Source organism: Harmonia axyridis, chromosome X, assembly GCF_914767665.1.
Source record: "Harmonia axyridis chromosome X, icHarAxyr1.1, whole genome shotgun sequence".
Lineage (NCBI taxonomy): Eukaryota > Metazoa > Arthropoda > Insecta > Coleoptera > Coccinellidae > Harmonia > Harmonia axyridis.
This window is the reverse complement of record NC_059508.1, coordinates 20,792,973-20,819,955: the sequence shown is the minus strand read 5'-3', so window position 1 is coordinate 20,819,955 and position 26,983 is coordinate 20,792,973. Positions and strand designations below refer to the sequence as shown.

General features: G+C 33.1%; 2 protein-coding genes and 1 long non-coding RNA gene across 5 annotated transcripts; 1 reads left to right on the top strand and 2 right to left on the bottom strand.

Annotated features, from left to right (window-relative positions):
* Positions 1 to 1,872: 1,872 nt before the first annotated feature.
* On the bottom strand, positions 1,873 to 8,913 carry LOC123686356 (pre-mRNA-splicing factor 38B-like). 2 transcript variants are annotated; one of them, XM_045626417.1, is made up of 7 exons: positions 8,778 to 8,913; positions 8,559 to 8,711; positions 8,256 to 8,410; positions 6,667 to 6,865; positions 6,243 to 6,502; positions 2,582 to 2,751; positions 1,873 to 2,522 (listed from the first exon to the last, which is right to left on the bottom strand). In XM_045626417.1, the coding sequence occupies exons 2-7, from the start codon at positions 8,570 to 8,572 to the stop codon at positions 2,274 to 2,276; spliced, it is 1,047 nt and encodes a 348-aa protein (XP_045482373.1). In that variant the 5' UTR covers positions 8,573 to 8,711; positions 8,778 to 8,913; the 3' UTR covers positions 1,873 to 2,273. The 2 variants fall into 2 exon arrangements, with proteins under 2 accessions (XP_045482373.1, XP_045482374.1); XM_045626418.1 differs by lacking the exon at positions 8,778 to 8,913 and having other exon boundaries at positions 8,559 to 8,771.
* Positions 8,914 to 15,780: 6,867 nt separating this feature from the next.
* Positions 15,781 to 16,105, bottom strand: LOC123686355. Its single transcript, XR_006748460.1, has 2 exons — positions 15,863 to 16,105; positions 15,781 to 15,812 (listed from the first exon to the last, which is right to left on the bottom strand). It is a non-coding gene; the product is annotated as an uncharacterized LOC123686355 (long non-coding RNA).
* Positions 16,106 to 16,510: 405 nt separating this feature from the next.
* LOC123686352 lies at positions 16,511 to 17,242 on the top strand. Of its 2 annotated transcripts, none has more exons than XR_006748457.1 (4): positions 16,511 to 16,560; positions 16,757 to 16,932; positions 16,991 to 17,050; positions 17,103 to 17,242. XR_006748457.1 is itself a non-coding variant. In XM_045626416.1 (4 exons), exons 1-4 carry the CDS (start codon positions 16,645 to 16,647, stop codon positions 17,175 to 17,177), a joined length of 360 nt encoding a protein of 119 aa, XP_045482372.1. In that variant the 5' UTR covers positions 16,595 to 16,644; the 3' UTR covers positions 17,178 to 17,242. The 2 variants fall into 2 exon arrangements, 1 of the variants encoding a protein (XP_045482372.1); XM_045626416.1 differs by lacking the exon at positions 16,511 to 16,560 and adding an exon at positions 16,595 to 16,693.
* The last annotated feature ends 9,741 nt before the right edge of the window (positions 17,243 to 26,983 follow it).

Below are 26,983 nucleotides of genomic sequence, written 5' to 3'. Positions count from 1 at the left end.
AAAAAAAATTATATTTTTCCTTGATTACTTTTGGTTCAATACAATAAGTATATTTGTACCTAAAAACTTAGAACAGGGATTCTACTCATGAGAAAGCCCAAAGCGGTCACCACTTGCTAAATAGCATTCCTGCTTTGCGATCATCTAAAGAGAGAATAACATTTTTTTTTCCAAAGGAATTTTATGTGGACCGCTTGAATTTGCAGCGATAATATGGGAAAGATCCTAAAATAGCAGAAATTAGAAGATTTCATTTATATATAGAATTGTTGCTTTATTTTTTCTTGAAACTGAATTATTGTTGTTTAAAAAATTTTATGTAAACTCAGTCTCTGATACCAGCAGATTTTGCTGTTTGGGAGAGAGGAATGAATGAATAAATAAATATATATATACATATAAAGTACATACATCAAAAGCTGTTCGGGATATTCTGAAATGTTCTTTGAATAGATCTTCCATGTCAAGAGGAATTGTATTTTCATAAAAATTTTCATTTTTTGGAATAAATGCTCTATTTTAACTTTTCAAATTAGGCAAAGGCTCAGCCAACTCTAGAACAGGTCCAATTATTGTATTGATTATATTTATTTCTTCGTCGTCATCAAAAATGAATGGAATAACTCTCAAATCCATGATCAATGTTTGGAAGGTGTTGCCTTATCTATGGGTGTTGCAATAAAAGAGTAATAGTATCGAAGGGCGAAAGCAAACTTAGAAATTAAAATCTATAATATAACAGAAAGTTATTTTTAATCATAACATAACCTTCAAGAAGGAACCACAGAACTGACAGTCAAAAAAAGGAGCAACCCGTCCAGCAGAGAAAATCAACGTTACCAAACTGATACCTATCTGTAGCGGAGCTACTTACGCTACCGATCTTTCTGCTGAAAGCCCCCAATATTTCGCATGCACGTGTTATTATTCTTTCATAATTGTCTATTTTTATTCCATCCGTTCCAAGAGACTGCATCGTAAACATCGTATTGAGTAGGTAACTCAAAACATCATTAGAACCGAATAACAGGAATACATAATGTTAAGGGTAGGCGGAGGGCCCCGACCCGATATAAAATAAATATTCAACGTCTTGTTATGTTTCATGTGATAAGTAAAAAAAAATTCACTCAGAAATTGTTTTGTTATCATTGGATTTAGAAAATTATGCAGATTTTAGCAATATAATAATATACAGGGTATTTCATTTGAAAATCGAAAGTTGGTATCACTTCCGGCAAAACAGGAAGTGAAAAAAAAATCATTCATTGATCAAAAAGTGTCGCTTATTATGTTTATGGGATATCCCGAATTTCAATCTATTACCTTCGAAACTAACGGAGATACAGGGGGGTGTATCATGATACTGTTACACCCAGTATATATATATACCTCTTTCCGGAAATTGAGGGACGGAATTTTGAGGAATTGGAGATGTGTTCATCTTTGATACATTTGATATTACCACCAAATATGCCTGCTGGGGTTCTCTTTTGGTGTTTTGTTATTTTCTGTGCATTTGTTTCTTTGTAGCTGATATAGGCTCGCGTTGTCATGACCTGGTCCTGTATGGCAATAATGCGTCCCTCAGTCTCCGGAAAGAGGTTGTTATTACATAAGTGTTATTATAGCAATAAAGAATATTGGTGTATGATAGTTTATTTTATGTATCACCATCTATCATATTTTATTATGTCTTGAAGATCATAAGTTCATTATTAATGTTATATTTCCATTTTAATTTTATGAAGTACAATTGTTCTCCCACACAGTAGCTCCTTCATATTTTACATTTTCAATAACTCACAAAACTTAATTCTTTGAGAACTCAAATTAAAAGTGAGGCACAAATGAAAAAATTAAAAACATAAGCTTTGCTAACCTTATATAATAAACAATAAAATATATCACATAAAAACATATTAAAAATACAGAAACATCCAAGAGTGTTGTACAGTGAATTCCTCAACTCAAAAATTAAGGACACTTGGTGTACTTTCAATTTAAGTTGAAGTATTGAATCCAATCGTTTATCAAAAACATCATTAGACAATATCCACAAGAATAAAAAAATATAAATTAGCAGCTCATTTTACAATTTTCACCTTAGATATTAGAATAATAATTAAATTGAAACATGAATGTATATGACAACAATGTAGAAAAAAATCAATAGCATGGTAAAATTTTAGGAGAATTAATTGTTAAAACGAATTTATTTACAAATGGATGATGGCCTTGAGTCCATTATTGTTTGATCGAATAGCTTAATATTATATATCCTGTGGTTTGCTTTGACCAGTGTCTCCTTCAACTTCCAATATTTGAACTGAAGTTGTTGGAGTGACATCAACAACAGGACTTTGTTGTCTTGGTCGTGGTACTCTTTGCCTATATGGTGGCATCATGTTCGGCATCCTAGGCATCATCATAGGAGGCATAAATGGTCTTGGATACATCGGAGTCGGAATAAAACCACGAGGTATAAAAGTTGGACCAACTGGGATCCAATATTTTCCATCCTAAAAAATTCAACATTAATTGAAAAATGAAGTAAAAACAGAATTAGATTGATAGCTACTTGAAATAAATACGGAGACATCTTTGGATCTCCATAAGGTCCAATTTCAGTCTTTCTTTCGAGATACCTATCTCGTGATCTAGTCCGATACCACCTTTTGGAGCTTGGTGAGGGACTACGACTCCTTCTTGAACTAGATCGACTTCTACTTCTTCTATATCTATCTGCATCTGGAAAAGAAAGATATCACAATTGAGAACCTCTAGAAGCATTAAATGCATTCATTCACGGTCTCGTTTAGGACTGTTTTTGGTAAAAATATTTGTTAAAGAAAAACACAGTGGCGTAACACTTCAAGCCCTAACGCTTAATTAGTTAGGGATGTGCCGTTCACGAACGAACGAATCAAAAGACCCGGGTCTTCAGAACGAATGGTTCGATCGGGTCGTCTCTCTGAAAATGATTCGTTCGTTCGAACCGATCCGAATGAGCCAAACTTTCACATTCAGTTCATTCAATCTGAGGATCTTTTAGGACCCAAAGATCCATAGAATGGTTCGTTATCCGAGCCTAGGAAGATGGGTTTCGGTTTGGACTGACCTTAAAGGAACATAATTATGGTACAGTCCATTCAGGAATTATTGACATCGAAGTAGGCCATGAACGTCTAGTCGAGGCTTTATTTCTGGTTACAAAAATATCACTAAAAATTGCTATGGTTCATCATAGAAATAACCAGTTTAAATTATTTTCATCATTTTTGTATCCGAAAGATCCTGAATTTTCGAAATTACGAAGGGACGCATACAGTCATGATTTCATAAATTGAAATTCAGATCATATAACGTAAAAATATGGTGAAATGCTATCTCATTTCAAGGAAATCCAACGAAGAGATATCTATTCATTTAAGAGTCGCCCATGAAAGATCCTATTGAAGATCATTAAAATATGCATATTCCTTTTCACCAAAGGCTCTTTAAAAATTGTTGCATTACTGATGGACACTGGATACCAACCTGCTTGCAAAATTCTTATGAAATAACTCTTATGGATCATTTTAACTGTGGTGTCTAAACTGGTGAAGAAAACAGAAAAAACTGGTTGATAAATTTAAATAGTGTAGCTTAGTGAATGGAAGAGCCATATCATAATAAGACAGAAATAAAATTCAAAGAATCCATTTAGTATATCAAAAATTTTGACATCACAGTTGTACTGTAACTTTCAAAATTGGAACCAATTTATCAGCCGATGTGTAAATTACTTTCTGAAGTCACTATTTATTGAAACTGTTCATGACATGAATGATTGATTTAACTTGTATGAAAAATATAGGTACTATTTGTATTCGAGTTTTCTATTTTTTATTGAAATGCTTTTATACTAGTTTCTATTAAATTACATAAATTATTTTGCCCATAACAGCTTTAACTCACTCACTAAAAGCATTTTTGCATGAAATTATTTTTAATTTGTGAATTTTAAAATGTTATTGCATTCTATTATTATCTTCAAGTGGGTAAGAGGTGAAGAAATTCTTCAAGTTACTCTTCTGAATATATTTTTCGATTAAATACTCTGTAAAAATTCTATAAAGCAATTGGAATTTATTAGATTTTTGGATTACTCATTGAAGAACAAAAAACAAATATAACAATACTTAATTTCATATAGAATATAAATAAACTATAGATGCAATGCCAAGACTTTGTTTAGCAATCCAATAATAAAATAATTCTCTCTATAAGATTTATATGATCCTCGTGATCACCACTGTCAAAACAAAACATCCAGGTAAAAATCCAACATTTTGTTTACTTTCTAGAGTCCACTGTTGAATAATGCATTTTCAAATAACCAAGTTTCCTCCAGATAAATGAATTTCTCATTTTGTTGCAAATATTCTCTGTATTCACCATAAAATCGTTCTCAACTTATTATTTTATTTTTCTGTTTATCAATAAGAATTTTCCTTTTATTAACTGTTTTGAACTTGTAACCAATTAAGTTTATGTAATGTTGTCTTTGATTGATTAAAATCCAGATGCTTCTTGGTCAAATTTCATCCAGGCTGATATATTGATTGCTTTCGGCTCGGCTTTTGATAACAATCAAATCAATCAATGATTCTTTGAAGGTGAAATCGTATTGCACAGGTTTTCTTCCACTAATAATCCAGGTTGTAATGACTTGCCTTCTTCTTTCTTCAAACAGTACTGTGAGAAATACTCAAATAAACTAATCAATGTGTGTTTGAAATTGATACAACTTTTAAGTTTCAAAATTTCTTCGATCAAAACAAACTGAAATCTAACCTCCTGTCAATGACATTTCCAATGCCAACCCGAAATCTGCAATTCAAAATGTTACTGAATGAGCCAGTACCAACTTAATTTCGATTTTCCAAAGCCACCCGGGATGTCAATAATTCCTGAATGGACTGTAGTAATAAAATACATACATTCCGCAAATGAATCATCGGCTCGGCAGCCGGTTTTGAAGAAAGATTATAGATAATAAAAGAAACTGGGCTCTGTAATTGCACTCTCTTAGATGCACCAATTATTATTTCTTGAAAATGTTATGGTTTTGAATATTGTTCATTATTTTTTGGGAATTTTTTTAACTATATATATTCAAACCTAACTTTTCAAAGTTGATCAAAATGAATATTTTTCGGGAACAAAATATATTAATTAGGGTAATATCAGTTTGAGGGATTTCAGATCTTCTGTATTTATTTGGTTGGAATAGATACAGGTAATGATCATTAGGTAGTTTTCGTTAAAATTAATAATTCAAGACCTCGTGAATTTAGTGTTCTGTACAAAGTACATTCGTGATTTACTTCTACTTCTTCATTAGTCATTTAAATATTCCAAAATCATCAATTTGAACGAGGATATATATCAGATTTTGAAATTTTTTCGAAAGGTCCATAATCATCTCATGAACCAGATATCAATTTAATATATTCTGCCATCTCAGTAACTTATAACTTTATGATAATGAATAATCTCCTTTATGTTTATGATTATGTCTCAAAAAAAATCATTATCACAAATTCACGATCCGATTAAAAACATATCGACTAACAAATACAAAGCTGATATTAACTTAACATTCTTTACCAAGAAAAAAAAAACAAAGAACGAAAGAACTAGATCTACGGATCTTTGAATCATGCGCAAATCGTACATGATTCGATCTGAGCTAGTGAGCTGAAAAGAACCATTGGGTCAATTGAACGGGTCTTTTGAACCGGGTCGTCTCAGCCATAGATCTGGTTCGACCCGGTTCGTCGAAATTGAACGAACCACACATCCCTATACCAACTTTCTTTACGTTGGTCGGCCGTTCGCAAGACATGCGCAGTTGAGGTTGTCAGCCGTTCACAGCATAGAATATCTCTATTACCCATAGCAAACCTTTTATTTGTTATGTCATGATATTGAGTATATTTCTTTACTTTTTCTCTGGCTTGATAACTCTGTATCTCTATTATGGAGAGAACTAAGCAGTCTAAAGTCAAATTTTTTTCTAAAAATTTCAAAAATAATCCATTGCAAAAACTTGTCTTAAAGTTGAACCATTTTCTGTAAATTATATTTCACTAACATAAGGTTATATCAACTCCCAAACAAAAAAAGTGTTGAGATTAGAATTCGTACATTAATTTTCAAATGTCAGATATTCAGATGGTGGAAAAATTACTCACTAGACCTGCTAGAATGTTCCCTATCTTCATTCTTACTACATGATGCTACCGGAGAACGAGATCTATGAGTTTTTCTTCTTTTATGTCTCAAATAATCACTCTCAGTTGGTATAAATAGACCAGGCTTTTTTTTGGGCTGTGTTCGTGGGGAGGAACATGTGCTCCTTCTCCTTTCTGTGTTTTTTCTTGAGGGTGATCTGCTTCTTCTTCTATAAGATCCTGAACGACTTCTGTATCTACCGCCTGATCGAGAGCGGCTCCTGTTGAAGAAAAAATAGTAGTGACATTTGAAATTATAGATGTTTGGGCACCAACTATTTGCGTAAAAGTTGATAATTAATCTGCCCAATATACCGTGATGTTTATAGAATGAAAAGAATTCGCGAAAATTGAGGAGTTGATATTATAAATTTTTGATACTGACCTATATGATCTTTCCCGTTCGTTTTTTTCTCCTTTCAAATATTCACGGTGATAAGATATATCTCTTGATACTTCTGATTTTCTATTGTCTTCAGACGAAGAACTTCTATCACGACCTCTTGAATTTGTCTTGATATTTTCTTCACCAAATTCCTGATTCAAAACTATGTCTTCTCTATCAAATATTCCTCGTAAAGATTCTATAAGGAGATATTTAAAATGATTATTTGTGTGGAGTTTTTATTTGTAATAGAAAAGTGATTTATTATAAAAAATAAAAATTTTTTCTGGATATTCCCAAAAACATCACAAATTCTTCAGTAAAAAATTTCAGTGGATTAATTAGGTTTTTCATTCCAACTCCCATAACATAATGAGAAAAAAATTTGCTCAAATTATGAAATAAAATTTAAAATTTCCCATCTGAAAAATCTAATCTAATCCATAGCAAAACTGTAAGTACGACTTTGGTAAAAACCGTTTTGGAAAATTAAAACTTTCAGTGTCTACAATAAAAAAAACTCCTTGATTCAAAGTGAGGAAGTGAATGAAAGATTGTATTTCATAGATAATTCTTGAAGGTCCTTTCTTGGCAGTTCTTTGATTCTTCTTCTTCGTTCTTCTTTCTTCTAACATCATGGGATTCTCTTTTCTTTTTCATACAGAGGTGGAATGACATTACTACATTTAAAAGTTATTACACAGGAATTATGCAATTTTGAATTGATTCAATTTATGTATGGTATAGAAATAAGCAATCATTACATAAATTTAAATTTATTTCAATCACATGTGTACGTATATTCCTTTCGAGACCCTGTATAAAAAAAATTAAGAGGATTACTTTGAAACACATATGAATAAGCATTGACATAATATGCAATGCTAACAACTAATGAGAATGTACCAATAGTAATATTCTATATTGGAAAATAACTTTAATTTCAATGTATAACTTACACTTCAGACTCAACTCCTTCCATATCCCACGTTGAGTGGTAGAAAACTCACCAAAATCCAAACATAAATGTTGACTGTTTAGATTAATGGTATACATTCCAAGGCAGAGTTTAATATGAAAATGAATATATTAATATTTCTTAAATTTATAGGTAGTAATAACTTGTTGTTTCACACCCGATACTTTTAAAACAAAAAATTACACTTCTTTATCATATAACAATTTTATAATTAATTTAATTTACCACAAACCTTGTTTTAAATTAGAAGAATAGGCCTCAGATTACATAAATATACTTTATCAAGCAAAGGGAAGATAATCCAGTATAGTGAATAGACTTTATCTACCGTAGTTAAGGCTCTTTAGAAAATAAATTAAAAAAGATACGCGTTTTGAAATTTATGATATGCACTATAAATAATTTTTTTTCAATTATTTCATAACTTGTTTTGGTAAATGGAGGCAATGGCACATTGTACATGGAGAGTTTAGAGATGACCTAACTTGTATCTGATAAAAACTAGGAAAAGTATCAATTACGCCAATCAATAATAAAAATTAAACAATACTTGCATAATAGTGTCCCAAGGAGTATGAGAACAACATTCATCAATATTAAATCAAAATACCTTTCTTAAAATGGATTACAAGGCTTTTCGGATCATAAAGTCCTCTATGTATCGTCATGTGTTCCTTAGGTTCAGGAATATTTTTTCTCTTGATTTCCACCTTAACAGTTTTCAGCTCTTCTAGAGTCAGACTTCCCAAAAACTCTTTACATTTCCTGCAAGATTATAGATTATAATAACTCAGTTACATTGCAATGAAATCATAAACACTCAAGAAATGAATATTTCAGGGGTAATCAAAATATGGCAAGATATGCTGAACTATTTGTAATTCAGCTTCTTTGAAAACAAATATTCTCTCACCTTACACCACTCATTGTTGTCCCTAATGAATATTTCCTGAGAACTATAACTATCACGAACGGACCAATATGGTAGATGAACGGTACTAAATAATTCCGGTATTCCAAAATAGCTCAACAGATGTACCCATAGAGAAATTCTCTATGGATGTACCTAGTATATACAAATAACGACCAGTTATTATTATTATAAATGAATATGAATTAAGATAAAACTAACCAACGGCAACAATAAACAAGATTTATTATTTATTTCTATTTTTGGCATTTTTAATTGTCAATTGTCATTTCAAGCCATAGCAAACTTGAATTTTTAACTAGTCTATGCTTTGACTCTTTGAGTACATAGACCTAATAATTTGTGATATTAGGTCTATGTTTGAGTATAGAATAACAGGAGGGAGCATAGGCATCTGAAAATAAGATTGCAGCGCCAAGGTGAGCAGACGTAGAACTATAAATGTTGACATTGGAGTGTTTTGTTGTATTAGTTGTGTGTGTACTGTATTTGCTCTATTTAAATTTGATTTTACAATAAATATGAAAACTTTTCAGACTTCTATAGTGAAAAAGTAAGTTACTGTGTATATAATATTTTCATTTTAGGTAAAGGCAGTAGGTATCATCCTTTGTTTCAGTTCAGTCTAGTGATATTGAAAGTTATGCAAGGATGGAAGACTTCGAAAAATGACGAATAACAACCGTGTGCATATAATATGTGAACGGTTCAATCAACATTATTATACTACAGGATTCTAATAGTACCTTTTTTAGGTCCAAATGGCAAGACTGAGTTTAGTAGAATACTTGGGGTATCTTAAAGGTACAAACACTTCTAGAAGTGTTTATGAAGGTGAAGAAGTTTTAAATGCTGGTCACATAATAAAAATGTTACATGTTATTTGCATGACTAATAAACTTTAGTTGAAAGGTTTTTTTACTTATCCGAATTGATCATTTCACATTACCCTTCAATTATACAGTCCCAACAAAATATTACAAATGCTAATGTATTGAATATTTTTAGGAATATTACAGAAAGTTGCATATCTATTTTCATTTATTTATTAAGTTAAGACATAACTCAATTTACATGAAATGTTTCTAAAAATAAATTTATATAACTAGGTTACTTAAAACTACTCATATCGATACCTATTTATCGAATTAAATTATTGCTTGACTTATGAATCACCAAAAAATAATGAGAATTCAATTGAAAATATTTCACTTATGAAATGTATTTATTTTGAAAATATATTCGGCATATTATACGACTATTTCAAAATAATTAAAATGTGATAGAGAAGTATCATCAGTGTGCCCTGAGAAAAAATATATAGAGTTTCAGAGTACATGTCCAAATATTTCTGAGGAATTTTTCCAATATTGTGTAAAGGTACCTTAGATTTGAAGACAATGTATCTTTGGCACAATTCTTGTGAAATGCCAAATAAAACAGATAATGTCACATATGAAAGATCACATTTCAATTATGTTAAAACTAAAACAATACACTGCTTGATTGTTAAACGATCTGATCTTTGATCACTGTAAATATATTGTACTGCTTTTACTATTGTATCTTATAGTTTCATATTATTGAGACCAGTAAAACTGTTCAGAGCTCTATCTGTTGTTATCAGGTCACACAAAGAAGATACTTTGGGAGTATTCACTTGCACTTCGAAATCCTTGAAAGTTTTAGGCCCATTATAATCAGGCTGACCCTGAAGATGCTGTAATAGACCTTGTGCAGCTTCGATTTCATCTTGGGAAGTAGATTGTAGATCAGGTTCGATTTCTTCACAAGAGCATTCTTCAGCAATAAGTTTTTCTTTGTTAATATTTCTTTGATTCAATCTTTCAGATCTACTACTAGAACATTCAGGTTCTTCCTTTGTGGTAGTAGATCCAACAGAAAGATTTCTGGAAGGCACAGCAGTCTTTTTCAAACATTCTTTCTGTGTAGAACTGGAATCTGTAAACGATTATCATCATGGGCGCCCGCAGAAATTTTTCTCAGGGGGGGCAAAAAATGAAAATTATTGAAAATTGATAAGGCGTTCATGATTATCGTAAGCGATATTAGTATTCCGTTTCTTTCTTTTTCTGTATTTATATTCATGAGTGGGGGAGGACAGTGCAAAATAAAAATTATGATGTTTTCCACTTCAACATTTTTTTTAACATCAACAACATAGTCTCCCTCCCAAGAGGAAAGGGTATCAAATTGTCCATTGCTGAAGAAAGAGACAAGAGGTTAGCCTCCAAAACCCATTAATTATGGATTTATAATCAAAGCTAAGGGTGATGTGAAATAATACGGTAACTCTTTTCAAAAAGAGTCACATTGAATGGAACAATTTACAAAAAAATAAATATAACAATATGGGGAACGACATGAAATAATTATTATAATTGCTGATAAATAAAGAAAAAAAAACGAGTAATAACGAAATGAAAATATATACATATATGCTCGATAAAACTATGTTCATAAAAATAATAAAAGAATAATAATTAATCTTGAAATATACAGTGAATGACGCAAACAATGGGGTTTAAAACATGATACTAAAATATGATTCAAAATAGCACATAATTGCTCCAAAATGTAAAAACAACAAACAAGTATATTATCAAAATTAACAAATCATAAATTGCAAAAAACAACACATAAAAACAATATTAATTCTGAAGACAAAATACTTAATCGCTATACAACAGAGTAGGCATATTTCATTCTGATCTAAAATTTAATTCTGCGCTGAAACTACGCTCTATAGCACGAGTAGTACATGGAAATGTAAGGAGAAGTTAAGGCATTCTTCGATAGCAGGAGAAAACTTACATTGTCCGATAAGATCTTCAATTTTTATGTTTTCATCCATTTGTGACTCATTCCAAATGTTCAATTCACTTTCTAAATTTCCAATGTTATACATATTGCCGACCTTAGATGCGAAATTTTCAATATCTAGTAATTTTGAATTCTTTGGCAAAAAATTGAAGAAAGAAAAAAGCATTATATGTTCTTTCGAGAATCTCGTTTCAAGGGCTGAAATCAAATGATCTAAATATGGGATGAATATAGATTTTTCGAAGTAATCTTCAGCTGAATCTGCTTCATAATTAGATCTGTATATTTGTCTACCGCAAATTCGTGGTTTTCCAATCTCTATATTGAGACTCTGAGCAATAGTTGATGCTTTGGAAAAAAATTCTGTGAAGCATGCATTCTGAGCGATGTTTTCCACATATTTCTATAATTAAATTTATATGACGGTGAAAATCTACAAAATTAATAAAAATGTGTAGTGTAGTGTTCTCCAGATTTTATAGCAAAAAGAGTTTTGAAAATAGTATTGAAGTTTTCAGCGATAACCCGCTAAGATTTATATTTGGCTGACCAACGAGTTTCACAAAACAAAGGAATATTTGGAATCAGATTTCTTCTTAAGGTACTCTCTCGAAAAAAGACTATAATGTCATTAACGGTGCCAATGCTATTACGAATCTCAGTTATTTTACTGATGTCATTTATTACTAAATTCAACCTAGTGGAGGCACAACGGAAATAAATTGCTTTCTTGTACTTGTCTCTTATGATATTTTGAACCCTGAGAATTTCACCAGCCATTGTTGAGCCTCCATCATAACCTTGTGCTACAAGTTTGTCCAAATTCAAACCAGGTGCGTTGAATGAATGGATCTCTAAATCTTTATCTCCAACGTCTTCTCTGAATTTCAAAAGATCACTTCCAGAGTTCTTGTTGCTCTCTCGTATAGGCATATCTTGAGTTCCGCAAAAAACTATTGTTTTATGATCTGTAATTTTTTCTTTCTATTTTCTCCAATACTTTTTTTCTTACCTTCATCTATTAAAGACAATAGGAGAGTATATATAAGATGGATTTTTTTTTTTAATTGACACGCATGGATTGCGTTCGGTTCCACGATTTTTCTCCACCCAAGAAGTTCTCAACGCGTCTAAACTAGTTTTCAATTAAAAAAATACCTCTGCCTATTATGGATATATGTATAGTGTATTATGGATGTATTTATAGTAATTCCATTGAAAACTGGAAAATTGTTATGAATCCATTACTTTCCTTTTTTCCTTGCCCTTTGGATTGAGAAAGTAATATTGAGGATGTTGTGCTGAAAAATGAGGTATTCAAAATCTCAGGGGGGGCCATGGCCCCCCCTGCCCCCCCCCTGCGGGCGCCCATGATTATCATTATTATTATTATCCCCATAAATATAATCTAAAATTTCATGTGCTATCAGTGCTTACCTCGATAAAAATAATCATCATCGATAAAATGCAGGGAACATACTTTCATATTTCTTGTCACTGGTTTATCGATTTTGAATTTCAGTTGCCAAGCTTTTTGTCGATCCATCAGCACTTTACTCCCCAGTTTCCCTTTCATCCAAACACGGTATTTATTACCAGTTTGAGGGGAAGCATGGAACTTGATATTTGACCTTTTCTTTCACAGGAAGAACACTGAGGAACTGAACAATAGCGATTCGAACGACTCAGAACTATTGAAATGATTCAGAAAATATATAAATATTTGTAGAATAAATAAAATTGCCAAAAGTCCGCCATGTTTCGTCAAGACGTTTTTGGCGGTATTTTTGAATTGTATATCGGTAACTTATGGCAATATTTCATATTATGGGTCTCAATTTCTTTAGAAAGTAGCATTATGTTTCATGAATTCGATCCAAGGTACGACATTGCAAATGAACTGAATCGTGCTATCTATTTTTCCAAAGATACAGATCGAAAATATTGGTTATCTTTAACTTCTAACTTAAATTATTATTAAGAAAAAACTCAAGAACTAGGTACATACAAATGTAAAGATTATTATTTTCCAATAATAAATTCGCCTTGAATGATCAGCCATGGGCTTAATGGTCATAACTCTCTATAGAGAGTTATGACCAATATAGTCGGAAAAGACTATAGTCTTTTCCGACCTTTTTCTTAATCTGTAGGCAACAAAACGTCTTATTATTTTGAATTCGATCTTCGATCCAATGTATCACGTCTGAAATGAACTGAATCGTGCTATCTATTTTTCTATTCTTTCCCTTGGATCCCTTGGAAAGCATTTCATAATGAAACCCTTCTCTGTAGAATTTGAACATCCAACAGTTGCACAACCAGGCATTTTGAAATATGAAAAATTCGGATAATCGAAAATCGAAGCCGGTAATTTACACAAACTTGACAACTCAACTGCTGAACACGTTTTGACAAACAAATATAAACAAACTAAATCTGTTATCTGCGCAACTCCGACGAAACATGGCGGCCAATCAATAGAAAATGAAACACGAGTTGTCGCCACTGTGGTAATAAAGTCACTGTAGTTAAGCGCGTTCGGTTATTACCTCGGACCGCTCGGACTTGTCTGAACCGTTCGTTTATTGCCTACTCTGTTATCTGTGTTTATTGCATCCAGATTGAGGGGAATACACATCTGGAGCGTTCGGCAAAGATATCTGATCAATCAGATGTCGATCTTTTTCGTCGGACGTTTTCGACCTAGCAAAACGATTTTATCCACAGAGTTTACCTTTGTCTATGAATTATTGGATTTTATCTGTCTATAATGCTTGTTTGTTTATAAAAATTAACATTTCGTCGTAGTTTGTATTGAAAAATTTCAATACCTAACTTGTTATACTTCTATAATTGGATTTTAAATAAAATTATGGGTATGGAATGCAGATAACAAATGAATAGGCAGTGTGTATATTTTTGGAATGAGATATCTGGTGGTGACTTTGGACAATGTCATTAGTAAGACTTTGGGGACAGATAATTTTTTCGTGTAATTATATAAAGCGTTGTGCATGATCAGTTTATTCAGAAGAGCGATAGACATTCAAGCTAGGGATATGAAGAAAAAGGCCAAGCTTTTAAAAAGGCTGACCATGTTTACAATATATGAAGCGGACTGGTTTCATTACTTCTAAATAAATGAGACAGACTTCAGTGAATTTTCCACCTTATTATATCGAAATTATGTAATGGATGAAGCAGAAGAAATTTACTCCTTCAAGGGTATCGACTGGGACATCAGTGTCCCAGAAGTATTTTATAAATGTCCTGTTCGGCAATAAATATACCCAGCATGGAATTAATTGGGAATATAAAGCCAAATCAGTGTATTCAAGGGACTATATCTATATTTGTGTCAGCTAATAGTTTATTATTATACGAAAGTTTCAGAGAAAAAAATACCATATTCAGGAAAAGGACTTGAAGTTTGTCAGTCGGACCCGAGGCTTGTTGCTTTTCTGAATGGTGTTATTTTCAAGAATGGGGAGTCAGTGAAATTATTGGAAATCAAATGTCTATTCATTGGTAAGTTTCTAGTAAGTTATAGAGATTATTTCAGGTCAAATTATTTCTGCTGAAAATGAGCCATTTGATGAAGAATTCACAAAAAAATAATTCTTAAAACTTCAAATGATTTATTTTAAAAATATGCTTTACACATTGTGTAGCATGACAGTTTAAATTTTTCAATTAGAAAGATATTTTTCCAAGCCTCAATTGTGCTGTAATAAGACCATCCAGAATAAGAAAAGTTCCGAATCATACATGTCTGAAGTTATACATGTTATAACTTCCAGATTATTGAAAAATTTGAGTTCAGTTGTTATTAGTAAGAGAGTAAAGGATTTGCTATTGGATCGTGCAATATACAGGTTGAGTGATTTATTTAGGAATCATTTTTGTAAATATTTTTTGATAATTAACAAACATATTTATGTTTTCATTACAATGACTATTAATACTATTCATTTATAGTTCAAGATTTTTTGATTGACAAGCCATGTAAATTTTTGATGGCGTATGTTTTTATGGATTTCTTGTGTGCAAATAAATTATTATTATTATCAAATATTGCATTGATTTTACATATCATTTATTTATCCTATGGCAGTAAGTTATCCCATCACACATTCCCTTGGCACCATAGTCCATTAAATTACTGATGAAAATAAAAGATATCATCTTCCAAATCACTTGGATCAATTTGACATGAAAATCCCTTTTTTCCTTCTTAAACTTCCATTGAAATATTTTTGTCTTCATAAAACGAATGGAGATTTTAGAAGTGATTCCTCCTTGGAAATATACTTTCTACTAGATCAGACCATTTTTCTTTTATATCTTTTCATTTTTGTAGAGGAATTAGGTATCCGTTTTTTTATACTTCTGAAATAAGTAGAATGAGATTAGATAAACGTAACATAATTTAAACTAACCTCTACAAATCTTTGGGTTAAATGAAGTTCTCTCATGATCATTATTCCTCACGTTTCGCACAAAATGAGCACTGCATATTTTATGGAATACTTCAGGTTGCCATTTCTCTCAAAGTATGATCAGCACTACAATAAGTTTTAGATGAGAGACATTTGCTATCATTTCTCAAATATTCTTATCAAACTCTTCTCACACTGATAATCCATATCTTTCTCGAGCTACTTTTTCTTATTGTAATATGAATTGTGGCAACCGACTACATAGCAATGAATTTGTGAATTTCTTGCAGTAAATAATTAATAATATTAAAGTCCATACCTTCAGAATTTTTCCGTATTTTTCAATATTGAAAACAAAATCAACTCAAAACTTCTTAGTATAGTTAAAAAAAAGCATAAATTTCTAACGCCTCTTCAGCAGGCAAGACAGTAAAAGTGTATATTATGAATATTGATTATGTTTTACTAATGATTTCATTTCATTTAGCCACGAAGGGCGCCACATGCATATATCAAAGAACTGACATAACAGCTGAAGCTCAGGATGCTCTGTACCGTTCGTTTATTTCAGATAAATCTTGATTATTTGTAAAATCTGTGGTCACGTGACTAAAATATCCGTCCGTTCTCGTATGCTATTAGCGATTCAAGTTCATCCCCAAGCCACCTATCGGAAGAAACTGTAATATCGGCTTAAGGTACGGTAGGAGTGAAAGCTTTGACGGCGTGTATTTCTGCAGGTTAAATTTTTATATTTTAGTGTTCGAGGAGTTATAATATATATGAAAGTTTGTTCAAAGCATTTTGAAGAGTTTGATTTTCATACACAAAGTAAGTTGTAAAAATATCAGTATCAATGGAGCTCCATGTGTAGTAATATTTTTCAATATTCAGGTAAGGAGCTGAGACACGCAGATTTGTGTTTGAGACCGAGAAAAACTAACTTGAGACGCCGAAATTTGAAAAGAAATGCAGTCCCAACAAAAAACCTTTCTGCAGGTACTCATGAGAACATAAAGAAGAAAGAAAGACGGAATTTAACTAGATATGATCCTGTACAACAACCAATTGTAATTATATAATGATCCTTTTAAATGAAAATAAATCTAATATTTACAAAATTTTCAGTTGAAATCTGACTGTGAAGTAATGACACAAAATCAAGATGAAAATGAACTTCATGCTCAGGTAAAGTATTGAGATATTCTAGTTGAATCAAATGATGATATTGAAATTTCAGGAAATGATTCACAGGCCTGATGAATTGTTGGCTGCTGAAGCTCTATGTGCTTTTATCAATAAGGACAATTTGTGACAATATTACTACAAATCAAAAGCTTAACAGCTTGACAGGGTTGAATTCTTTCGAAATGCTGAAAACTACTGAAATTTTGGTATTAAGAATAAAAAGAGAAAATTTTGTTTCATCCCTCAATATTAGGGAAAAAATACATTTACAAAACTAAAGAATGACACGAGCTATGTTGTATTGTCTTTACTCTTTGGAAACATCAGTTCCCAAAGTATAAAAGAAATTTTTTATGACATGCTAACTTGAAGTAAGAACTGCTGGCCAAATATATTTGGCGCCAGTCCACTTCTATAAAACAACCTGCTGACAACTAATATGATTCGTCTAGTGCGCATGCGCAGCTAGAAAAGTAATATGGCCGCTAAAGGTGGAGATGCCAGTTCTGTCAGACACGAATAGATAACGGCGTCCAACCTTAAGCAGCAAACCTAACCTCCATTTTGTTTTAGATTTGTGTTTCCAAGTTTGTTAAATCAACGATTAAACTGTACAAAATACCTGTATTTGTCAATCCACCCTTACATGGTATCAGAACCCTAACATGGTAGCAGAGCTTGTGACAACCACCCTCACGAAGTAACAGAGCTTGTGACGAGCACCCTCACATGATAACAGAGCTTGTGACCAGAACCCTAACATGGTAGCGGAGCGTGTAGCGGATCCATAATAGCAGAGCTTGTGACGTTAAAAGCAATCCACAATCAAGAAGTTAGTGTTAAAATGAGTTATCAAGAAGAAATGGATCAATCCCACGTGTCAACAACGGAAGTTCCAGAAAACATTTTCGAGATGCTGACCAACCAGAGTTTTACTCTTACAGTTACACTTTACCCGAGGCAACCAGAACCTATGATTTTGAAGAATGCATTTTTAGAGGTAGCAAACTGCCAGTATTTCAGAGAGGTTGACAACAGTATGTATACAGGTAGTAGTTTGAATGATATTTGTTCTGAATGTTTTGATGACACAGATAGGAATCTCGAGACCGAGATCAATGAAGTTTATACTGCATGTTCCTTATGTTTTGATTATCCCATTGGAGAATCTAATATGTTCACGAATAATCTTAATTCTGTTTCAGTTCTCTGCATTAAATGCGGAAAGAGTGATAATAATATATGTGATTTCTGTTTAGAGAGTCGACATGATAGGTTATATAGGTAGCCCCATACGAAGAAAGAAAAAAAAAATTCTTTCAAAAGTCCTTCTGTCAAGTCTTCTGTTCTGACATCTGAATTGCGTTGAGCCCCCTTCTGGGACGAGCTCCCTTCCATTCAGACAGCTGAACTTGGTCGAGCCCCCTTCTGGGTTGAACTTGCTTCCGTTCAGCCAGCTGAACTGGGTTGAGTTCCCTTCTGGGTTGGGTTCCCTTCCGTTCAGTCTTTCTAGAACTTGCTTAGAGATAGAGTGAGAATTACGAGTGTTTTGAGAATAAACAACTAAAATCATCATCTGGGTATTTACAGTTAAAGACAATGGTGTATATAAGGCTCGTTTAGTTGTTGTAGGATGCAAAGATACTGAAAAGTATACTTCTGAGGAAACTGCATCCCTACACCAACTCTATCAGTAGTTAAATTATTATTTGCATTATCAGTTTCTAGAAAATGGCATATTGAACAGTTGGACATCAAAACAGCATTTCTTTATGGTGAAATTGATAGACCAAAATATGTAAGTGTACCAGAAGGAATCAATCTGGATAAAACTAAGGTAATTCTTAAGTTACGAAAAGCTCTTTATGGAATACCGATAGCACCAAAATGTTGGTTTATGACACTCGATAATTTTCTAAAAAATTCAGGTTTTGAACCAAATTTACGTGAACCATGTTTGTATAAGAAAGAGGAAGATAGTGAGATTATTTTGATTCTAGTATATGTTGAAGATCTATTAATTACAGGTACCAGTGAAAAGCTTATTCAAGAAAACGTCAATATGTTCATTGGTTCCTCAAGGAAATCATGAAGTTCCCAAAGTTACTAATGAAGCAGATTTTCTGTACAAGAAAGCCATAGGCTCTCTGTTGTATTTAAGTTTATTTACAAGACCCGATATATCTTTTTTTGTAGGTTATTTATCTCGATTCCAAGCCAATCCACAACAGTATCATTGGACATTAGTAAAAAAAGGGTTTTCAGATATTTGAAAGGTACCAGTCAGTTGGGTCTGAAATATACAGCAGGTTCCCCAACGTTGTCATGCTATTGTGATGCAGATTTTGCAGGTGATGAGAAGAGTCAAAAATCGACAACCAGCTTTGTGATTTTTGCATTCGGTAATCCGGTTGTATGGTGCTCAAAACTTCAATCAACATTAGCACAAAGTTCAGCAGAAGCAGAATTTATTGCACTTACTCATGCTACTAATGAAGTTCTATTTTTAGCACAGTTATTGGTAGAAACTGTGGGTATCAGTTCATTTCCTGTTGATATATATGAAGACAATGACAAGACAAAACTATCTTGCAGGTACAAGTAAAAGTCGTTTAAAATACATTGCACGTAAATATTTATTAATTCGTCAACATGTAAGTGACAAGAAAATTATAATATTGTGAAGATTGATACCAATGATCAGATTGCTGACATTCTTACAAAACCTTTAAGTGCAGCAAAGCTAAGTAAATTTCGTAATCACCTTGTATTCTATGAGGCTTGATTTTTCAGTTGATTTGTATACAAATAACCCAATATGTTCACTTTTTTTTTTCAGTTATCTGTTGTTTATCCATGTATTGTTTAATATACTCGGATAATACTATAATGTCTGTTAAGTATTTGTCTGTGTGGAAAGGTTCTTCGGTGCCTGGAAACATGCTATGACAATACTAAAAATCTGTTGAATATGTGTCTGTGTGGAAAGGTTCTTCGGTTCCTGGAAACATGCTATGACAATACTAAAAATCTGTTGAATATGTGTCTGTGTGGAAAGGTTCTTCGGTTCCTGGAAACATGCTTTGACAATACTAAAAATCTGTTGAGTATTTGTTTGTGTGGAAAGGTTCTTCGGTTCCTGGAAACATGCTATGACAATACTAAAAATCTGTTGAATATGTGTCTGTGTGGAAAGGTTCTTCGGTTCCTGGAAACATGCTATGACAATACTAAAAATCTGTTGAATATGTGTCTGTGTGGAAAGGTTCTTCGGTTCCTGGAAACATGCTTAAGACAATACTAAAAATCTGTTGTGTATATGTCGGAGTTTTATTGAAAGGTTCTTCGGTTCCTGGAAATTACTCTAATAAATATGTTTATATGTTAAGTGTTTATTCAAAGTCATGTAGAAGGGTCTCCGGTCCCTGGTTACATACTTTCATAAACACGAAATTTCACAGTTTTAAATTATTTACATAGTACTAGTGATTCACCAGTTGTTCCCCTAAAATATTGAGGAGAAAATTAGAAAATTAACACTATATTTCTGAACCGGTGAAACAATTTCCATTGTTACAATAGGAAAGTTACCAGATGTTTATCTCTCAGATAACAGGAGAGTTTGTTGTCTAAAGGGGGCCACCTGCTGCAATATCATGTCGTCGGCAAATAATTATTGTGATCGGAGTTGCCCGATCTGTAAAGATAATTTCATCGTTAACAATAAGTTCATAAAATGCGAATTGTGCTCGTCCCAATCGCATGTACAGTGTTTGCGTATCAAAGATCCGGTGGTGAAAACATTGTCGGAGTCCAGAAATTTGAGGTTTTACTGCGATACTTGTATTCTGGTCGTTGATTCCAAATTATCGGGACCATCTCAAAAAGTCGACAATCAAGCCCTTATTGCAGATCTGGAGAATTTGATATCCAGGGCAACAGAATCGATGTTTCAAAAATTTGCTACTGAAATATCTGAGTTACGGACAGAAGTCCGTGTTTTGAAGGAAAGCAACATCGATTTGGTTCGGCTACTAACTTCAGACGAGAAACGTAAGACATTAGGGGAAGAAGATGTTGTATTGGTTGAGCACATAGAAAGAGATGTGCCACCTCTAGAACCTAAAAAGAAAGTGCCAGAAGTAAACAGCTTGTCGAAGAACAGAGTAAAGACCACATCGGTCAAGCTGGATAAGGGGAGTGACCAGAAATCTACTAGGCCAGCTGAAAAATCCAATGCTAATTCTAAGGTCAAACCTCTGACTGGGACAAATCATAATAAAAACCCAGAGCATCATAATAAACGTTCCGTAATGACCAAAAAAGGTACGTCTCAACCCAGTTCATTGATCCAACCGGCACCAAAAGGAAGAAATTGGATTTGGGTGGGAGGCCTGAATGTTACTACAACCGCTGAGAACATCATAGCGTATGCCAATGAAATATGGCCAGAAAAGGATATTCTGTGTTTTGATCTCAAATCTAAGCGTGCAAAGAAGTCTTTCAAGCTGGGGAGTAGAGATTTGGACCTTGCAGTACTGCTTGCAGCTGAACATTGGCCGGAGGGAACACTGATTCGACCATTTCGCATGGAAAGAAGAGCAAATGTCCCATAAATCATCTACTCATAAGATTCAAGCAGGTAATTTTAAGATCCATTGTTATTACCAGAATGTAAGAGGTTTAAGAACGAAAATGATCAAATTTGCTAATTCAGTGTCAAATGTTAATTTCGATGTAATATTGCTCACAGAAACGTGGTTAAACTCTAGTTTTAATAATGCCGAACTTGGTCTTAACGAATACATCATTTATAGAAAAGATAGAGAGGAAACAAATAATGTCAAACAAAGAGGTGGTGGGGTCTTGATAGCTGTAAAAAGGCATTTTTCTTCCCGGCAAATATTTCTTGGAAGCTCCAACATTGAGCAGTTGTTTGTAATGATTAATATCGCATCGAAATGTTTTTTGTTTACTAATGTATATATCCCACCGAATACAGCAGCATCTCACTATGTTACACACTGCGAAGATCTTGAGAGAATTATAGAACTGTACCCTTCTTCCCAATTTATCTGTTGTGGGGACTACAATATACCTGGGGCTAGTTGGGGTCCGAATATGTTGTGTGTTGGCGGGAGTTCCTCTAATCAGGATATCCTTGGGTCAACTATGGCTACTTTGGAACTATATCAGATGAATCACGTAAAAAATGTTAATGATGTTTTTCTAGATCTCATATTTGCACCACAGTCTGCTGTCAAAATAGAAGAAGCGAACGATATTATTTTACCATGCGATTTACATCATCCAGCCTTATATTTCGCTGTTTTAAGTGAGGCATCTGTGGCGGTTTCAAGGTCAGTGAATACTTTCTATGATTTTAAGAATGCCAATTATGAAAATATTATATTATATTTAGAGGAGGCTGACTGGTCAACCTTGAACACATACCAGGATATCGAGGGTTGTACCGAGAGGTTTTACGAAATTGTCTTAAATGCTATAAAGTTGTACGTTCCTGAAAAGGTTAAAAAGATTTTTACTTTTCCTTGCTGGTTTTCCTGTGAGCTGAGAAAAATGATATCTGAAAAAAAACAGATTCACAAAAAATATAAACAAACCGGTAGTTTAGATGATTATTTGTTGTTTGCAAGTATGAGGGAAAAATGTAAGGTTGAAACTGATAGATGTTATAGAAAATATGTTGAGTCGGTTGAACTGGAAGTTTCCTCTAACCCCGAATATTTCTGGAAATTTATAAATGACAAAAAGACACAGAAAGGATTTCCCAAATCCATGTATTTACGTGATGAAACTGCTAACGATGATGCGGGCATTTCCGAACTTTTTAGGAAATACTTTTCTGAAATATATAGAAAATCAAAACCTGATGAATCCCGAGTAATTCATTACGAGGACACCGTCGATATTCATGATTGTCATTTCTCTGAAACTGAGGTTCTGAATGTTCTCGGCAATCTATCAGATAAGAGTGATACTGGTCCCGATCGGATTTCCGCACTGTTTCTGAAGAAGTGCAGACACGTTTTATTAGGACCTTTGGTTTTCTTATTTAACTTATCTGTAAGTTCAGGTAAATATCCAAATAAATGGAAATCGAGTTATGTTACTCCGGTATTCAAGTCAGGCAATATTAGTGACGTGGGAAATTACAGACCAGTAACGAAAAGTTCCTATATTCCAAAAATTTTGGATACATTAATAACTAATAAAATTACACCCTTACTTAAAAATATTTTAATTGAGGAGCAACACGGATTTATTGCCGGAAGATCTGTAACAACAAATCTGTTATATTTCACAGACTTGATCCTATCAGCGTTTAGCGAGAGATCACAGGTCGATGCAGTTTATACAGACTTTGCTAAGGCTTTTGATAGGTTGCCTCACTGGCTACTTATTATTAAACTCAAAGCATTAGGCTTTCGACCACCCTTACTCGAGTGGATTTCAGATCGTTTGATTGGGTTGACACAGTTCATAAAGATTTCTGATACTCTGTCCGGGGGTATTGAAGTTAGTTCAGGAGTCCCACAAGGATCACCCTTGTCTCCAATTTTATTTTTGTGCTTTATCAATGACATAAAAAGTGTCATAAGATTCTGTCACTTTCTACTGTTCGCAGATGACATGAAACTCTTTCGTCTTATAAGATCCCTGAATGATTGCTTGTTACTTCAGAGAGATATAGAAGACGTTATTAAATGGTGTGTACATAATCAGTTGGAGATTAATGTGAATAAATGTCATATAATGCGATTTTTTCGGACTAATTCGACGATCTTATTCGATTATTCAGTAGACTCGTGTCTATTGAAATCGGTCAACACGGTGAGGGATCTTGGAGTGTTGCTGGATGCTGGTTTGAGTTTCACAGAGCATATAATTAATATTACATCGAGAGCTTTTAGAATGCTTGGCTTCATCAAAAGACATATGCAGGACTTTAGTGTCTCCTCCATAAAAACAATTTATATAGCTTATGTGAGGAGCATCTTAGAATATTCATGTATAGTATGGTCACCTCATTATGCGATACATATACAGGCCGTTGAGAGGGTACAGAACAAATTTTTGAAGTGGATAGGATACAAATGGGGATTAACCTCTGATGCTATCCGTTATGATGAGATTCGAGAAAAATTATGCCTTATATCTCTTGAAGCCAGAAGACATAATTTTGATATTATGCTTGTATACAAAATTTTGCATAATTTCATCGACAGCCCTTTCCTTCTTCAAAGGATAAATTTAAACGTTCCTCAAAGGAATTTCAGGACCTGGGAACAATTCAATATAAAATTTAGTAGAACCAATTACGGAATGAACAATCCTCTCGATAGAGCATTGAGGGCTGCTGATTCGGTGGAGGTTGATCTTTTCAATGTATCATTATTTCAACTGAAGAATTATTTCAGATCACTTAATAATTTTCATTAATTTTGTTTTTTCACTTGATTGTGAGTTTTTTTTCATGGTTCATTTTTTAATATGTAAAATGGCTTGTCCGTATATAAATAAATAAATAAATAAATAAATAAATAAACACTAGTGTCTTGATTTGAAGGGTCTCCGGTCCCTGGTAATGATAGATGCGAAAGCAAAAAATTCGGACACGTATGTGTGTGATGAATTAATCAAGTTAGTTCTATATGAAGGAACTTAATATGTATCTGTTATATGTATATGTTGATCTGGTGGTATAATATCACTTGTTGGAAGGGTCTCCGGTCCCTGGAAACAATGTATTGATACCATACAAAATATTCAGGAAAGTTGGTTCGCTATAAGGAACCCTATTCGATTGCCTACAGTAACAGCCTCTACAGTTCCACTGACAATCCTGTTGATTTAGTTTTAAGGCTTGATTTATATAAACTCAAATGAAATATTAACTATTATTTGTATTTATTGTACTGTATATATTCTATTTTAACTATTGAAGTCAGTTGGTTGGAACTTATCTGTATATGTCTTATCTGTTGACTAGTTGTCAGTTCCTCAGTTTGGGAGGGGGTGTTGAAGTAAGAACTGCTGGCCAAATATATTTGGCGCCAGTCCACTTCTATAAAACAACCTGCTGACAACTAATATGATTCGTCTAGTGCGCATGCGCAGCTAGAAAAGTAATATGGCCGCTAAAGGTGGAGATGCCAGTTCTGTCAGACACGAATAGATAACAGCGTCCAACCTTAAGCAGCAAACCTAACCTCCATTTTGTTTTAGATTTGTGTTTCCAAGTTTGTTAAATCAACGATTAAACTGTACAAAATACCTGTATTTGTCAATCCACCCTTACATGGTATCAGAACCCTAACAAACTGTGTTAGCGACAGTATTGAAACCTGCGAGCTATCTTCCACCTATTGAGGAAATTCGTAATAATTTGCCGCAACACTTTGAGCAATTTACTGATGTGAGAGTCATTCTTGATTGTACAGAAATCTCTGTTCAGAGAACTAAATGCCTGTGTTGTAGAGTAAGATGTTATTCTAACTATAAAGGGAATAACACTGTAAAATTCATGGTGGCCGTGACGCCTGCAGGATTGATCAGTTTTGTCAGTGAAGCTTATGGTGGAAGAGCATCTGACAAAATAATTTTTGAGCAGAGTGGTCTCATATCCTCCCTGAAGCCTAATGAGGATGCCATTATGTGGATCGAAGTTTTCTAATTGATGAAATTTTTCCAGAAAACGGAATAAAACTGATTCGCCCACCATTCATGCGAAACAGAAAACAAGTGTCTCTTCAGGAGGTTGAACAAAATATATTCATAGCTAGAGTAAGAGTCCATATCAAACGTGTGAACCAGAGAATAAAAATTTTGAGTAATGTTTTACCGTGGAACCTGGTTCCTAAAATAGAAGAAATAATGATTATATGTTGTGCGATTGTAAACCTATCCAGCCCCATTCTTTCTGAAGATAATTTCTGAATATTTTTGTATTTTGCCTTTATTTTGAGTACCAATATAGATGTTAAATCTAAAGCTTCTGTGTAGCGAAACAGTTGTTATTTATATATATATATATATATATATATAATAGTTATAAGTATGATAAGGGGTGTGGGAAAATTGATAAGTGTTATAATTTCACTCTTCTTTATGTGTGGCAAGTCTGGTTGACAACATTTTTGACAACCTCTCATTTTGTTGATTTTTCTGTTTACCTTATTTACATATGATAATTGATTTCTACTCTTGTGCTAACGAAATATCAGATCTTTTTTCGCTAAATTTGTTGATGTTCTTGTTCATTGCTTTCTTGAGAGCTATTGATTTGTGTTCAAATAAGATCTTTACAACTCTGTATTTCGGTATGTACTATTTTTACATGTTTTGTGATTGCCATGTTTTTGACTGTTTTCTATTGCTATTGTAGAGTCCTGAAGAAGGTCCCCATCGGGATCGAAACGTCGACTAAATGAAATAAAGAAGAGTGAAATTATAACACTTATCAATTTTCCCACACCCCTTATCATACTTATAACTATTGTTGTATATTGGGAATTAAAATTGTTGATATATATATATATATATGAATAATTGAAAAATTAATATATTTTTTGAAATAAAATTACAGTTATTCTATTTCTATTATATATATATATATATATATATATATATATATACAGGGTGAGTCTTTGACTTGTACATATATTTTAACCGAAGGTTCTTGAGGTCAAAAGAAACACTTTTTTCCTTTACCATTTTTTCTGATTCGGCCCTGTTAAAAAGATATAGCCATTTTAAATTTTCAAAATGAGCTAATTCACCCCTGAAAACCGGAACACTGAAGTTTTCTCAAGCATAAGATATACCTCTTGAACCTTGGAAATAAGCTACTAAATTAGAAAAACCATCATAAACTCACGTTTAACATTCCATTTGTTGAACAAAGTAGTG